This window comes from Grus americana, chromosome Z (genome assembly GCF_028858705.1).
Source record: "Grus americana isolate bGruAme1 chromosome Z, bGruAme1.mat, whole genome shotgun sequence".
Lineage (NCBI taxonomy): Eukaryota > Metazoa > Chordata > Aves > Gruiformes > Gruidae > Grus > Grus americana.
The window spans coordinates 31,983,459-32,000,358 of NC_072891.1; the positions used below are offsets into that span (position 1 = coordinate 31,983,459).

Below are 16,900 nucleotides of genomic sequence, written 5' to 3' on the forward strand. Positions count from 1 at the left end.
CACAGTAGAGGCTTCCCTGTACTGAACTGATAGTTATTTCTGTTTAGAATTTTGACAAGGAAAGTGGCTTAAGATTTCTCACTTGAGGAGACAGTGTGTTGTGACTTAATGCTGAGGATATTTTTGCCTTTAAAAAAGACAAAACCTAAAAAATTTTGCAGAGCTAGGATTCTTTTGCCTCAGATTTCTTCATATCCTCAAGTGGAGCCTGCGTTTGGGAGTGGGGGGAAGTGATATGAATGTTGTGGTTAATTTAGAATGAGACCTCAATGCTGTAGATCTTTTAAGTACCTGGAAATGCTTTAAAAATCGAAGTAGGTTTCTAACCAATACGGGCCTGTGAACAAGCTAGTGTTTATATCCTGGTTTACAATGCTGTATTGTTGCTTACACGTCTGATTACTGTATTAGTGTCGTATTCTTTCTCGCACTTTTCAAAGCTTTTTCATTTTCTAGAGCAAGATGGTTTACAGGTGCCATAAATTACCTCATCAGTGGGGATTTTTTTTCCTGATTTTGCAGACTTAAGATTAGTGTGTACAAAGGTTTTGAACTTTAAACTCTGCAAAGGTAGCTGATGAGGTGAACAGTTAATTAACTTACTAATTTCCCCCCCCCCCAAATTAAGCTTGTGCTGAACTTTAACAGCATGGTTTTCCCCATAAGTTGTTTTTTGCATTGGTTAGAAAATCTATTTTTAAAACTAGGTTAGTTGTAGAATATTTATTACACTTCCTAGTCCTTGATGTGGTTCAGGAGGTTTAAAATGTCATCCAGAAATCTTTGCAACTGGAATAATAATTTGGTAAACCGTTTAGCTTTTGTACGTGAACAACAGGAGAAGGTTAATGTGGGGAAAAACGGAGAGAATGGGAGTTGGGAGAAAAAGGGCAAGTCCTTAAGTTAGACTGTTTACTGTTTTTAGTAAACTGTTTTTTACCGTTTTAAATTTACTGTTCCTCTTTACCCTTATTTAAAAGGTGATTCATGAGATAGTTACATAGGCTTTCAACATCGAAAGACATTTTGCTATACTGTATAGTGCTCTGTTTTCTGTGAACAAGCATATTACCGATGACATGCTAAATAAGAAACAGAGAATGAACCTGGTGATTTAAAAAATACACCCTTGTGTTCAATTCAAGATCTGAAACTTCCCTGTAAGCCTTGTATTCTACTGTTAGAAAACCAGCCTGGCATTCCTAATCTTTCCATGTTTGGTGTTTTCTTGGATTGCAGATGTAGTGGGAGATTTTTCTCAATTCTGGGTGTTAAGAGATTTTATTCACAAATTAAATTACATTAACAGCTGCTGTGCGAATAGAAGCGATTACATTTGTTTCAACATGCAGCTGGCTGGTCACTGGAATGTGTCCATTGCTCTCAGTTCTTGTGCAAAAGTGAGTTACTTAAAGTTTGGCTACAATGGTAGCAGATGCTGATGTGGCAACCCAGACCAAACATTCTTTCCTGCTTCCGTCAGCAGCGCTCATTCTTCGTTTAAAGGTCAAAGTAACTTAACCAGTCAGGCTGACTCATGCAGATGTGTACTATATGAACGCAGTGTACTTTTGATTTTGCTCCCTTTGCACCCATAGTAAGGGTTTCTTTTTGAATTGATGAATTTGACATAATCACAGGCAATGAATTAAAATGCTGACATCAGTCATGATGACAGAGCCTCAGTGGAAAAAGATATACTCTGCAGATGGTAGCAAATTTGCTGAAACTAGTTCATGAAACTGAAAATATTCAAATATTCTTGCAAACTACTTTTATCAAAGGTGTTTAAAGGAAAAGAAGCCTGCCCACATGGAGACTTTAAATTTCTTTTCCAGCAAAAGATGTCTTTTAAACCATATTGCTCCCATTCTGACCTTATAGTTTGTGCTGTGCAGAAACACTGTGTTTATACTTGGTTGTGTACCCGGTCAGTTACAACAGGCATGTTACAAGGTGTGTTATACTATGTAACAGTAATGTTTATCCATTACACAACCCTTTTCTCTCAATTTTAGTCGTTTAGTTAGAATATTTGGTTGTACCACTGAGTATTGATTATCCAGTGATTTGATCTTGCTTGGGAGTATACTGTCTGGACCTGTATGTCCACATGGGTTGAAAGGCATGTTTCCAAACACCTGGGGTTTAGTAAGTGCTTCTCCAGCCCCCAGGCTGCTGCGTTGCAGATAGTGACATAGAGATCTGAAGGAATTAATCCTGTGTGATAAATTTTTTTCATCTGTGAAATCTCTGCCTTTAAAAGATACCGGGCCAAATCGGGTGGATTTGGCTTCATGAACTTCAAGAAGTGCAGTCTCATTTACTGTTTAAAAAAAACCCCACAATAACCCCATAATGCTAATATTAACTAGTCACCTTTTTTTTTTTTTTTAATTTCAGGCCTTCTGTCAGGCCATGATAGCTAGCTTACATGAAGGGCTGTTCTTTCTCAAGACAGCTGTATTTTGTAGTTAATTTTCTTCTGAAATGCAAAACAAACATGTTAATAATTTGCTGTTTATACAAGTTACCATCTGTGGGTGCTAGATTAACTAACTTTACAGTAATTTTTCTCATTTTTTGCTATAATCCTTCACAGTCACCATGGTTTTGTTCTGGAAAGATGTTACTGCTTCCATCTGCTAACTCCAGAATGTCAGAAGTTGCCTTGGTCTTACCTTAGCATATATTTTTGTCCTTGTTGCATGAGAGAAGATGTAGTATCCATCAAAGAATAACAGATATGAATTTTGTGTTTTGCTATAAAATGGTAATGGAATTAAGGCAGTTGATAACAACTGAGATAACCAAGGCAGGAAAGTGATTGAGGTATCCTTGTAGTGTCAAACTTATCTAAAACTGCAGCTGCTTACATTTCTGCCATGTCTTGGGCAGTTGCACTGGCTACCCTGGTGTAAAATAAAAGAAGAGTTCTGTCAGTTAAAATCCGGGTAAAGGTTACATAGATTTGTGTACATATCTATTGTTTCTGACTAATGAAGTTATACTAAATTGTAACTTGTCTGCAATGCCTGTTGCATGCATAGTTTGCTTTGTTTACTAGCATAGTGCTCATGACGCGGATGAGCTGAATGACATGTACAATACTGATGATTGTAGGTCAGTTTTTATTTAAAGAAAAAAAGTTAATGAAATGCGTGAAATGCATGGATTGATGATAACCCAGGCAAATAAGGAATACTTTAATGATGCTGTATTCATTTTTAAAATAACTACATTTCATTAGAGAATGAAATGTGAAATTTAAAATGAGGAAAATAAAAATTGGAAGCCTTTTACATCCAGAAGTTTAGTAGTCTGTTTAAAGGAAGAGAATCAGAGCTCAGTCATCTCTTTTCTTAGTAGGTCTTGGGTTTATTGTTGATTTGCTATAGAGAGATACATTCTTATGAATTGCTGTACTGTTGGGTTATGCATGCTGAATTAATAGTATGAACATCAATCTGGTAAAAGGAACTGAAGAAATACGAACATTTTACAGTCTATAATATCTGTAATGCATCTTGGCAAAGAATGAATTGGAGATACTTAAAAATTCAACACGTATTTAAGCAATGGAAACAGTTAAATACCATTTTATTGAATCAGAATTTGCATTTATATATATCATGTATTTTAGGATTATTAAGACAGGCTACACAGCTATTGTACTATTCATTCTCTATTCATTGTCTTATTTTGCTTACAAACTCTTTATAGGCATATATGATGATATGACTGACTAAACTTTTTGCACTGAAATTATGTCCTAGATACTAAGTGCTGCTTGGGACTGGTTGCACATGAGTGTCTGGTGTGTATATATACAGGGGGAGAAAACCCGTGGGAGAGTAAAAGTCAGTAACTTTTTCTATCTTTTGAGGGATGGCTTGCTTCAATTGAGTATTTCTTTTTTATTGATTTAGAGGAAGCCCACATCTGAAGGGAACCCCACATTATAAGGAAGAACAATGTGCTCCTTCATTAAATCTAGAAATGAAGAAAGTACTGGACTTGCAAGCCTCTATTACAAGGTATGCTCACTAATCATGTCTTAAGAGTTTTTCTGCATTTAGCGGTTGTTAAAAAGTGAAGGGGGATACTGGATGGAAAAAAACTTCTGGTAAGCTTTGTAGACTTATTACTACTAAGTACTAATAGCTACTAATAGTAAATTACTAATAGTAAGTCTAAGGAGGTGAAAAAGTAAATTGGTGTTTAAGAATTCTTTCCTTCTGTGCTTGGTTATACTGATATTTTTAGCATACAGAACTATATAGTGCATGTATGTTCAGTATTACATTATGTTACTATAAATGCATTTGTCCTTGGTGTCAAAGGATGGATTAGAGATTTCATGGAGACATGGGTACATAAAAGCAAAACTGTACATCACATTTCAACATTTCTCCAGCTGCCTGCAGAGGGTCCCTATTTGTCCCTTCCCTGTAAATAAACTTAGATCATGCTAAATAAGTGTGTGTGAAAAGTTGGTGAAACTACAGTCTTGGAGTGGAGTGGAAAAGTAACAAACTATAATTTGAGAAGAGGCCCCATAGATGAAAATGAATATTGGAAGAAATGCTGTATATACTGGAAAAAGCTTTGCTGGGAAGCTGCATTTGTTATCTGCATGCAAATAGATTAACAGTAGTTTTCAGAATTTTGGAGATGTCTAGGGAAGGATGTAGGAGAAGTCTAATTTCTGCTTAGACCACTGGTTAGAAAGTGGTGTGTATTATGTACAGCCTAGACAATATTGGTAAAGTTCTAGGATGAATAATTTATCGTTGGCAGCAATGTCTTATGTTTAGTCAAAAGTATTAAAATGATCTTCAGCAGTTAATACGCTACTTAATTATTATAACAACACAGACCTGTTCATGAAGTCTCGTTCCTGGAGAAAAATGGAGACATGTACCATATTTTGTCAGCTTGGTACCCTTACTGTCTAGAGGACTTAGGCACTTAGTTTGTAACTTATTTGATAACTTCTCAACATAGGTGCTTATACCAGAGATAGTAATACAGTGTGTGCTACATTAATTGTGTTTTCTGTGACATTGATTTGAGATGCAGTTTTTTAGAGAATGACAAATACATTTGTTAGTTTGCAGTCCATGTTAGAGGATCTACTTGTTGCTACTGCTGATGGATTTCTCCATCTCGTTCACTGGGACGGTATGACCAATGGAAGGAAGGCCATCAACCTATGTACAGTTCCATTTTCTGTGGACTTGCAGTCTTCTCGAGGTAGGTTTTGGGGTTTTTATTGCTTATGATAGTTAGCTATTGGTGAAATACTGTCTAATATAAAATATTATCTCTGTTCTCAAGCAGAGATGAGAAAAATGTGCCTTTTGTAAATGTGAAAAAAAAATAGCCTGTTTAAATTAGTTTTTTCTGTAATTCGTAAACAACTGAAAAGTCTGTTGACTTGCAGTATCACTGTGTTCACATATTTTTAAATTACTGGTATTTTCTCAGCAGGTTCATTTTTGGGCTTTGAAGATGTTTACATCAGAGATATGGAATACTGTGCCACGCTTGATGGTTTTGCTGTTGTTTTTAATGATGGCAGAGTTGGTTTCATTACACCAATGTCAAGTAGATTCACTGCTGAGGTATATTTCTTTTAGTATGTCTAGCATGCACTCTAAAATAAATGTGTTTTCCTTTGTCCCTGCATTTCAGTTAGCTTTCTATTTTAAATTCTGTTCAGCTGCAAAGAAATTAAAATATAGCAACTGCTTAAGAGGTAACGTAAGAACAAGACTATATTTCATACCATAATTTGAGCTGGATTGTTCTAGGGCTAGTACCTGTCTATGAGAGAGCATAATAGTAGATAGTAGATTTAATTTTTGTTTCTTGTTGCAAAATGTCATTATAGTTTGAGGTTTTCTTACTGTCTCTGTGACAGACTTCCTGTTGCTAGTTGTAAGTGGGGTGATAAGAGGTGGCTTCTCCTATGACAAGGTATCATAGAAGCTATTTCTAGCTTTAAGCTGTAATCAAGTCTAATTCTTCTGATAGTGACAAGCATAGTTCAGAATTAGCTGTAAAGGAATCTTTTCCAAGTTAGGTGTTTTCTTACCTGTAATTCAGCCTAGAAATTGTACTACATTTTGTCATTAGATCTCTTTATTTTACTTACAGAAAACCCAGAAGGATTCGTGTAGTCTGTCCCAAACTCCTTCACACACTTACAGGATCTGTGATTTCAGCTGTTGCAGATGGGGCATTTATGTTCCTGTTTTGTGTTTTGTCTTCACCCTTAGTACCATCTACTGATTTTTATACAGTATCAGGGATATTCTTGCCTTATAGGTATTGACTTACTTTGATTATTCAGAGCTCTGATAAACAGTTTCCTTACATACTGGCATTTTTATGTAATTTTTATTAAGAACAATGAAACCTGTTTTACATATACTGGATTTTGTTTATCTGAGCCGTGTCAGTTAATCTTGACATTTGCAATAGAAATTTCCTGAGTTGATGAAGGTCAACTGGCAGATCTGTAATATGGCATACATGGGTATAAGCTGACTGTCATGAATAAAAGCACTGTTTAACCAAAAAGTCTGTGAATTCCTTTCTCTACAGCAGCTCCATGGTGTTTGGGCACAAGATGTGATTGATGGAACTTGTGTGGCAGTAAATAACAAATACAGGCTAATGGCATTTGGATGTGCCAAGTAAGTTTTATATGGCTGGTTCAATGGCGGGGGGCAATGATTTAATTATAAAGCTTAAGTACTAGTTTCTTCTTGCCAAATTGTGCTGCAAGACCTGTAAAGATGAAAATTATCAGTCTTCCTAGAGATGGTATAATTTGCTCTGTCAAGAAGATAGGAGGGAAGAGGAAAGAAATGGTTGCCTGCTTGAACTAACTGCAGTTGAAATTGATGCTTGCTGTTTAGCTCTGGAAAAAAATAAAAAGGTGGCTGGACCAGTAGAAAGAACTGGATAGTGCTGCTGTCCAGGTTAATCTCAAAGCAGGTTTATAAAGTCAGTTTTAAGCAGTTAATCGTAATAATATTGGACAAGAATCAGTACTTCACGCCCAACTGAGAAGTGAACTCTGTGAAGTGGTGATTTGATCAGGGAGAATGTTGCCTGTTTGAGTAACTGTGAATATTTATGAATTAAATGTTGCAAAAGTGCTTTTAGTTGCAGTGGTTTGCTTACTGCTCCTTCAAGACAGTTCCTCCAGTATAATACTGCTTTAGCTGATCTAGAGTGCAGTGCTTTTTTTTAATTGTATTTTGGTTTTTAGAGCATTTCAAAAGATCTGGGTGGTGTAGTCTTCAACTATCTTCTTAAGAAATAGTATTCTCAGTTGTAGTAACAGTGCAGTGTGTTGGTGTTTGCCTCTGAAACGGGGTAGTTACTATAATTCATTGATCTTGGTATGTATTAGTACACTCTGATGAAACTTTAGCACTGAGTGCTGACTTCACTCATGGATTGTCTTGCAGTTGGAAGCCATAAATACATGTGGATTGTGTGTGCATGTGTATCTTCAGAGAACGAAATAGTGCATTGGCTATTATAGGACTGGTGTTTTGGGTCCTCCACTGCCTTCTGGAAAGTATCTTATAAATTTGTGTGGTAAAGTTCTTTGAGTGTTACTTGACACAGTGTTTCTGTTGTAGATAAATTTGGTCTTAGTGAGGAAAAAGCAGCTTTTATTAACCTCTTGAAACTGATGAGAAACCCAAATGGTCTGTAGTCTAAAGCATGTGTAATCTCTTCCAGCGGCTCTGTGCAGGTTTATACAATAGATACCACCACTGGCGCCATGCAGTTTTCTCATAAATTGGAGCTGACACCAAAACAATATCCTGGTGAGCTACCTTTATTGCTAGAATTTTCCAGCTGTTTTTAGGGTTATAGAAATATTTTTATCCTTGGCTAGTTAACAACTATTTGTTGTTTGCATTATCACTGATGGGATTAGTACTTACTCTTGCATGTTTGTAGTAATTTATGCTTGTGCATTTGTTCTTTTAGCTGCTTGCTTGTAACTGAGTTTTAGATGTGTTTCATATGTGAGGATCTGGGGTTGGTTTTTTTTGTTTTGTGTGGGGTTTTGGGGTTTTTTTTGTGTGTGTTACTAAATCTGAATCTGAGTTAGTTTACAGACAGTGCTGCTTCTGGTTGTTCCTTTATAGATGCTGCAGATCTTAGTAGTTCCCACATACAGTCTTGCTATTACTTTGCCATTACTCACCTGAGAAAATGAGATATTATTTTCAAAATTGATAATATAATAGAAGTGTGAATTAACTTGAAACAACTGACATGTAGAGTACAGAAAAAAATGAGTAGTTCAGCACCCTGCCTGAATGCAGTGAACAAAAGCTCAGTGGAATTTTTCATGTAGTAGTAATGAGTATTGCGGGCTTGAGAGTGAGAAACATGTAAAGTGGGTAAATTGCATCCTCAACTGAAAATGTGTGTACTATTAGGTTTCAACAAAATCTATAAATAACACAGTTTCACAGTTGTGCTAAGTGCCAAAGTAAGAGGTTTCAAGAGTGACTATAAAATCTTTTGTCCTAAAAATGATTTTACCAGATTTGCAGTTCTATGGTTGTGTCATAGCACAGTGTATTTCTGGCCTGTTATCATGTATTCTTAGTTTCTTATGAAAGCAAACATGTCTTGGAAAGAAAACATGAATTCTTCATTTGCTTCTTACTCATTTTGAGATGGTCAGTTTGAATGCAGCAAAGAGGATAATCGAAAAATCAAATATTTATTTCCATATATTTTTTATTCTACTTTTATGGAGAAAACTGTTGAAAGACATTTGATGTTTTTCACGTGGTATTTATTGTCTGTTTCTAAACAGATATTTGGAATAAAACAGGACCTGTTAAACTAATCAGATGGTCACCTGATAGCTGTGTTGTGATGGTGACCTGGGAATGTGGAGGCTTGTCCTTATGGAGTGTTTTTGGTGCTCAGCTTATCTGTACTTTAGGAGGTGATTTTGCGTGAGTATCTTTAATGAAATTGTAAAATGTTTTATTAGAAACTTCTGTTTTTCTCATTAAAAGTATTTAATTAGAAGCTAAATCACTGAATTAGCTTTTTAAAATCTTTTTCCATTATAATTTGTTAGATATTGGAATCATTGAATAATATTTAGGAGAGGATCATTTGAATATAGACAAAAACATGCTCTTTTCTTTTTGTACTGATCTTTTTCGCCATAAAAGCAAATTACCCTAAAGGCAGTCTTTAGCAGGTAAATATTAAAATCCCCTCAGCGCCAGTATATATTAGCTAAAAATGTACTAAAATCCAGAAATCACAAATCGAACAGTTTATGCTAGACAGCTGACAATTGCTTTGCCTTTTAGGCAGTGTCATGGATTAAACAGGCTTTATAGTTTGAGGTGAGGTTCAATACAGAACCAATATGACAGTACAAAGATAGGAAGATGATTTCTTGTTTTGATGAAGTTATTTCCAAACTCAAACTTGTTCTGTTCTGCTTTTAAGGTATCAGTCTGATGGTGCCAAAAAGGACCCTCTAAAGATCAGTTCTATGGTAAATATGAATGTAAAAATACAGTAATAGGATGGCTGTTAATTTTTAAAATTATTTTTAGTAAAATAGATTTTCAGAAAATCAAACTGACTTTCTTAACTTTATTACTTTTAAAGGTTAAGATACCTTTACTACACTTCCTAATACCAATGTTGTATTGAAGGAAGAGGGAAAAGGGGGACAGCTGATGGTTTTGGTTTTGGTTGGTTGATTGGTTTTGCGTGTATATGCGTGATCATTAAGTGTGCATGACATGCCTCTTCTTGGCTTTGCTTTTAATATTAAGAATGAAAACTTTTGGTTTTCCTTAATTTGTTTTTTTTTTTAAACCTGGTGCTGCATTTCAGAGTATGATGAGACACAAAACAACACTAATTGTAAACTTACTTATTTCCCTAAAATTTCTAGCTTATCTCTGGCTGTTGAAGTAACTTAACTCAGAATATGAACTGATAAGAGAAATTTAACTGCTGGTTTTTAAATAGAAACTAATTAACATGAAATCCTGCAATTCTGTCAAATTAGTAGATGTTGATAAATGTCAAACACAATCTTCAAGGCCTCTTTTAAAAACCATGATGAATTTTGTACCATATTTCTAAAATGTGATTTTATTTATGTATAGCCTAGTCACTATGAAGATTGACAATTTTAAATGTGCATCCCAAGTGGATGTATGTATCTGCAAGGACAGTACAATGTACTTTTTAAAAAGCTCCAAAGACTGAAATTCTGATACCATTGAATTTAATGAACAGCAACAAATGTAATTTTGGAGATCAGGATATTTTCATACCTGATTCTTTTTGTGGCTTTTTTGTTAGTTGTTTTAAGCTGCAAGTTAAACAGTCTTCATTACTTATGTGGATGTCTCGCATAGTTACTTTTCATTTAATTGCCATTTTTTACATAAAAAAGAAAATAGTTTAAGATTCCTACTATTCCTTGTGGATTTTACTGCTGTGGGTTACTTACGATTCCTATGATGATACATTTTAGAACACCAAACTATGTGTTTGGTTTGGGTTTTTTTTTTTTACCAGGCTCATGTTTATCATAAGATCAGTTACAGAGTTTCTGTAATTCTTGGTTTCTGAGAATATATAGTATTGGTTTTGGGTTTTTATTATTATTATTCGCTTACATTCAGACCTGGGGATCAGAAGGGTATCATCTGTGGGTTATTGATGGGAATCCTTCTACAAACATGAAGCCTGACAGAGATGCAAATAATGAAGCTCGCCAGTTTGGTATTCTGCAGTTTCATTTCATCAAGAGTGCACTCACGGTTAATCCTTGTATGGTAAGTTTTTTCTTGATAATTATCCTTATTTTAGAGTATATTTCCAGTTCTCAGGTGACCTCTGAATTATTCTCTTAACAGGTTTTAAGTGTTTTGCAGTCATTAGATTGGTCTTCTTTTTTTGTCATAGAGCCTTTACTAAGCTGGTACTTTGAAAATATTGCTATGCAATACTGTAACATAAAACCTGCTAGTACATAGTGATACAAAACCTGAGAACTGCCTTAATGCTTATTTTTCACATTGTTTATGTAGAATCCGTTAATATATTGATCATGTGTTTTCCTTTGTTTTCCGTACATGGAGTTCAAGGTTGCTTTTGTTTTGTTTTGTTTTTAATGTAGAGTAACCAGGAACAAGTCCTTCTTCAAGGAGAAGATCGCTTGTATTTGAACTGTGGAGATGCAACACAGGCTCAGAGTCCCAGAAATACTTCAGCACGCTCTGAACATAAGCCTACCAGGGAAAGAGGCCCATTTTCAGATGGCAGTTTAGATTCTCAGGGTTTAAGCACTTTACTAGGACACAGGCATTGGCATGTTGTACAGGTAATTGTCGCTGGTTGCCCATATGTGCTCTGTGCTTGCCAGAGTTTATAGGACTGAAATTTGCAGCTGATCTCATCGCTCTCTGCAATACCCTTTTTCTCTGCTATGAGCTTGTTGCCTTTTTATTGTCTCTTGGGTTTCCTCTGGTACAATGTTTTTCTTATTGCCAAATGGTAAAGGAACATTGGCCATCTCAGCCTTATGGGTATGAGTTTGCATCCTAGCCAACAAAAAATTCTGCATGTCTTTTTTACTTCAGGAAGGAGTATTTAAATTACCTTTCTATGCTTTGAAAGGGACAGTAAGTGCAACATGCAAGAAATCGTTTAGGGATTTGTTCTGTTATTTATGCAAATTGTTTTAAGTATATTCAGCTGATAAATACAGCCTTCAAACTTTGGCTGTATTTTCAAGCAGTCTTAGATGGCATCTATTTAAGCATGTAATTAAAACTTCACAACAGCAAGCTTGCAAAGAAGAAATTATTTCCAGGGATAGTAATGGCACAGATTCTGTTTTCTCTGTAATATAGAGGGAAAATTAAATAACTTTAATCTGTAATTCTAATGTGTCTTCTTCCATGCTTGAATGGGTAGACATTTTTCTAAATAAAGGTTTTTAAAAGATCCCCAAGATTTCATTTTTCACATAGTATGTGAATCAGTATTAATAAAGAGCATTTGACTCTTGGCACGTATGTCAGGTTCTAGGTACTGTTGAATGTCCACTGTTGCTGGCCAAGTAGCTCTTCTGTCTTCTGAAACTGGTGTAGGAGGGGGAAGTCCTCATTCTGTGTAGGAATAAAACTAAAACAATTGGAATTACTGTGGGGAGCAACATACCCATGAGAACAGCCAGTGACTGGATAATGAAGGCACTTACTGCCTTGTATCAGACCAAGGACTGATATTTGGACCTTGATTTGTATCATCCCATGTGACATGAAGCATCTAGGATCAAGGTTTAATTTGATGTATCCCGGTCAAGTGCTCTCATAACAAGGTTTTTGGATGTGCTGGTGTGTATTTCTGATGGGATTAGAAATTTAACCCCAACACTGAAAGTCCGTCCTGAATGTTGTGTTTATCAAAACTTTTGTGTTCCCATGAAAGGTTGTGATGGAGGAGAAGTACCTAGGGGAGGACAAGAGCAAATTTTAACTATTACTGTATAACGTAGTATTAGCTGGTTTATGTTGTTAATGCATTTCTGTATTTCTTGTATTAAAATCAGGCTACCATTTAGGCTTCGGTAACTTTTTTGGGGTGGGGTGGGGGGAAGTAATGGTATTTTAAAAAGTAATCCCAACATTAAAAACCTTTAAACCGGTGTTTTGGAAAAACATGGACATTGTAGAAATTGCTTTGAACATTGTAATTAATCACTACTTTAATGGTGCTTAGTATAGTTATGTGGTTTTGGTTTTTTGTTTTGTTTTGTTTTTTTTTTTTAGATTCATAGTACGTATCTAGAGAGCAACTGGCCTATAAGGGTGAGTTATTTTAAGAATATGTTCTTGCTTCTTTAAAAGTATTGGGGTTTTATAACTGTCCCTTAGGGCTGGATGAGCTCTGGAAGATGAAATCATTGTTTCAAATTAGAGAAAGAAGAATATGTGTTGGGCAGTAAAGTAGAAAACATGAAGATACTTTACAAGTTTTGACTCTGACATTATGTTGCCTTGTAGTGATGTACTTGGATAGGATATATCATTTAAATTAGTTCCCTCCTGAGGTTATGGGTTTTTTTCTCTTTGAACAGTTTTCAGCTATTGACAAGCTTGGACAGAATGTAGCTGTTGTTGGCAAGTTTGGTTTTGCACATTATTCTTTACTTACCAAAAAATGGAAGCTGTTTGGAAACATTACACAGGTGAGAGGCTATGGTAGTTTGTTCAGGTATACTGGGGAGGTTGTATTTGTTGGAATGGAGAAATAATTTTCTTGGAGAAAATTAAAAAATATCTTTTTCAAATAAACAATCTGTAGACACACTTGTGATTAGGGGTACGGGTTTTGCATATGTTTTTCATAAAATGGCTGAAATGCTTATCTTCTGGCTTTGGCAGAATAATTTGTGTCTGATTATTAAAAGGTTTCCACATCTGAGTGCATATAGTCAGACACTCCCATATGTCTTATCTGAGAGTTTGTCTGAAGTGTAGCTTTGGATGCCAAGCTTGTAAATTCAGGCCAGAAGCTGAAAGCTAATTTGAGAGAATTCACATATACCAGTAGCATAAGGAGCAGTGGAGCTGCGTTTTGTAGGATGTTTGTCCTTCACATATTATTCTTTAGTACTTCAGGATTTTTAAACAACAAAAACTTCATATACCTAGATAGTCTTGCCACTATAAGTAAAGCTTATAGAGACCATGTATGGTTTTCAGAAATTACCCATAGAATGTACATGTGTGTGTATATGCATATAAAAATACATACACACACACATATATATCTATGTCATTTGCTTGTGTTTGTTTTTTGCAGGAGCAAAATATGATGGTAACAGGTGGCTTAGCATGGTGGAATGACTTCATTGTTCTTGCATGTTATAATTTAAATGATCATCAGGAAGAGGTGAGGTATTTTTCTTCAAAATAAATAAATCATGTTTAGAATATCTGATCTGTTCTACAGTAGTAGTATAAATATGAAAAGCTTGATACATAGGTGGCTTTTGGTCACATTCAGAAAGTATTAATATGTCAGTAACTCTTTGCAGAAAAGTTTGTTATTGCTATTAAAAACTATTTTCAGCTGACTACCATGAATGTACTCATTGTTCTGAAAACTCTGTGACGTTTTTGCATGTTAGCACGAAACCTGTTCTGAGGTATCTTGTTACAGTATTTTGGGCCACTTTTGTAAGGTTTTAAATTAGATGGGCAGAAGACCTTTACTTACTCTTGCTTTTTAAAGCTAATGAATAAAACCCCTTCCTTATGTTTGTTGTTCAGTACTTCATATTTGGCTGTACTGTTCTTTAACCCCTTTGATGCAGTAATACCATGCAAGAGATAAAGCATTTGATGGAACAAAACTCCAGTAATGTGTCTTGCTAGAAATCCTTGACAGCCATTCCACAAAAAAGAAAATAATTGAACGTGGAATTACTATTAGTTTGTTGGTAAACAGAACCTGCATTCAAACTACTTCTTTTCCTTGTAGCTGAGAATCTACCTGCGAACGTCTAATCTTGACAATGCATTTGCACACATCACCAAAGTGCAAGCAGACACATTACTACTGAGTGTCTTCCGGGACATTGTAATATTGTTCAGAGCAGATTGTTCCATTTGTCTTTACAGTATTGAGAGAAGACCTGAAGGGTGAGTATTGCTATTTAAATGCTTTTACATCTGTTCTCAGTCTGAGTATATTCTTACAATAATATAAAGTTTTTGATAACTTGTGGAGTCAGACTTTTAAAATGCAGAAGTAAGTGTTATCTGTATGAAGAAATGATAGTTCATGAGTGTTGTCACTTCAGTGCATGCAGATACACGTTACGTGTGGAGGTAATGACTGAGACATGCATGTTTCCAGCTGTCTGTACAAACGTTCTAGGATAGGAACTTGAAAACTGAATATAAATAGAAGAAGAAGGTACTTAAAGGCACCCACATCTTTGAATATTTCTAATAAAATTTTTTTCTAACGTTAGAAGTAGGAATTGTTGGGGGTGGCAGTGGAGTAGCAAAGATGGAGAAAAAGTTTGGTCTGTGGTGTGGTTGTAGGGAACTATTTTGTTGCAAAAGAAGTAGCAACATAAGAACCAGATACTTTCAGACAGTTAAGATTAGTGAACCTAAGGAGGAGATAAAGATTCCCAGAGAATTTTTGAAGTGCCTAAGCAGGTGGTTTTTCTTACAGTTATAGTATCTTGGTTTCAGCAAGAAGAGACCTTTTTTTAGCAGAAAGCAAGCTGTTGATCCACTTCAGAGAAAAATATTTTCAATGCTTTTCAAAGAAAACTCCAGCAAAATCCAAACCCTGGAATTATCCTATTGAAGGGTGAATAGACTCTTACTCTGAAGTATCTGATGTTGTCTTCTATCCATTCATAGCTGTATTCCCCAAAACTATCATGATGAAGTGGCCGAGCTTCTATTTATTTGGTAACTTTATGTAGAGTACATATGTGGGCCTGTGGAATTCCCGGTTAAAGGAAAGTCATTTTGGTCTATAGAGTAAACTGTTTGTTGACTTTAAGTTGCCTATTTTTAGTAGGTTTACTTCAAGATACTAATTTTATGTCAAATACTATTTTAAAATTGCTAAACATAGTCATCTTTTCTTTCAGTCTTAACCCTACTGCTAGTATCCAAGTTCTTCAAGAAGTGTCCATGTCTCGGTACATTCCTCATCCTTTTCTTGTAGTGTCTGTTACGTTGACATCAGTGAGGACAGAGACTGGCATCACCTTGAAGATGCCTCAGCAGGTAACAGGTCTACAATTTAAAAGAATCGGTGCCTTGATTTGCTAGCTTGGTCCTCAAAGGTTACCTGGCTGATAAATGAATCATAAACCAGTGGTTCTTCTATGTGTTAAAAAGCAGAACATGTTTTTTCTGATGCTTTTTATATAGACATTTTAGGTGTGAATTGCGGGGGGGAGGGCAGTGGAAATAAACTCCAAACTCTTACTTCTATTTCATATCTACTCTTGTCATCCTTTAAAATTTGGGGCCAAATCTTGGAAGACAAATTAAGCTTAACTATGTCAAGGATATGCTTCTCTATTGTGTATTAAAAGTTGAACACCAGAGCAATCCATGACATTAGGAAGTGCCTTTCTTGCAGCAACGGGTTCATTACTCAAAGAATAAACAGAAAAAAGGAAAAGATGGCATATGACCCTATAAGGTTACTTCTAGTAAATTTCTTACTGTACTAAAATAAAGTAAGATAATCTCTCCCACTTATTTGCTCGGGAGGTAGGCCGATAGCCAAATAATGACTAAGGTGTGAAGATGAAGCCCTGTCTTAACTCCAGGAAATTATTCAGGCCACTGAAAGCACAGTACAAGGAGAACTTGGATTTTTGTTTTCTGTGGTGTAAAGAAATTAAGCTTAATTATTTGAGTAGCTGCAGTAGAAAGCGTATCTTCTTGTCAGAGCAGCTACCTTCAGATAGTTCGAAAGCTGCACAGTCTGTGAGGCAGGCCCATAGACATGTGAAGGTGTGCATTTTTCTCCACATACCAAAGCCACTGGCAGATATGAAAGCAATGGCATAGATGTAAAATCAGAAGTTTTGCGTTTGCTTCCTTCAGTTCATTCTAATTCAGCATTCCACAATGCTGATGGCGTGTCCTGAGACTTTGATATGATCTTAGACAAGGGCATAAAAGGCAACATGCTTGTGGTTTTCTAGTCCATCTTGCCATGAGACAATGTCCTTAGTCCTTAACTACCTGACCTGTGGTGTTTCCTAATTTTGAGAAAAAGCTGCTGAAACTTTTTAGAGCAGCAG

The 16,900-nt window shown here is 35.6% G+C and overlaps 1 protein-coding gene across 4 annotated transcripts in view; it reads left to right on the forward strand.

Moving 5' to 3' along the window:
* The window catches only part of RIC1 (RIC1 homolog, RAB6A GEF complex partner 1), a 50,143-nt gene that overhangs the window by 21,608 nt on the left and 11,635 nt on the right, over nucleotides 1-16,900 (forward strand). For 3 of the 4 annotated variants that reach the window (XM_054810954.1, XM_054810957.1, XM_054810956.1), the window contains 14 exons: nucleotides 3,930-4,037; nucleotides 5,114-5,256; nucleotides 5,491-5,627; nucleotides 6,613-6,704; nucleotides 7,768-7,856; nucleotides 8,867-9,011; nucleotides 9,523-9,571; nucleotides 10,722-10,874; nucleotides 11,219-11,422; nucleotides 12,876-12,914; nucleotides 13,184-13,294; nucleotides 13,912-14,001; nucleotides 14,593-14,753; nucleotides 15,728-15,866. In XM_054810954.1, coding sequence (XP_054666929.1) covers nucleotides 3,930-4,037; nucleotides 5,114-5,256; nucleotides 5,491-5,627; nucleotides 6,613-6,704; nucleotides 7,768-7,856; nucleotides 8,867-9,011; nucleotides 9,523-9,571; nucleotides 10,722-10,874; nucleotides 11,219-11,422; nucleotides 12,876-12,914; nucleotides 13,184-13,294; nucleotides 13,912-14,001; nucleotides 14,593-14,753; nucleotides 15,728-15,866 — 1,660 coding nt within the window. The remainder of the gene's footprint in view (nucleotides 1-3,929; nucleotides 4,038-5,113; nucleotides 5,257-5,490; nucleotides 5,628-6,612; nucleotides 6,705-7,767; nucleotides 7,857-8,866; nucleotides 9,012-9,522; nucleotides 9,572-10,721; nucleotides 10,875-11,218; nucleotides 11,423-12,875; nucleotides 12,915-13,183; nucleotides 13,295-13,911; nucleotides 14,002-14,592; nucleotides 14,754-15,727; nucleotides 15,867-16,900) is intronic. The other variant, XM_054810955.1, reaches the window with a different exon arrangement.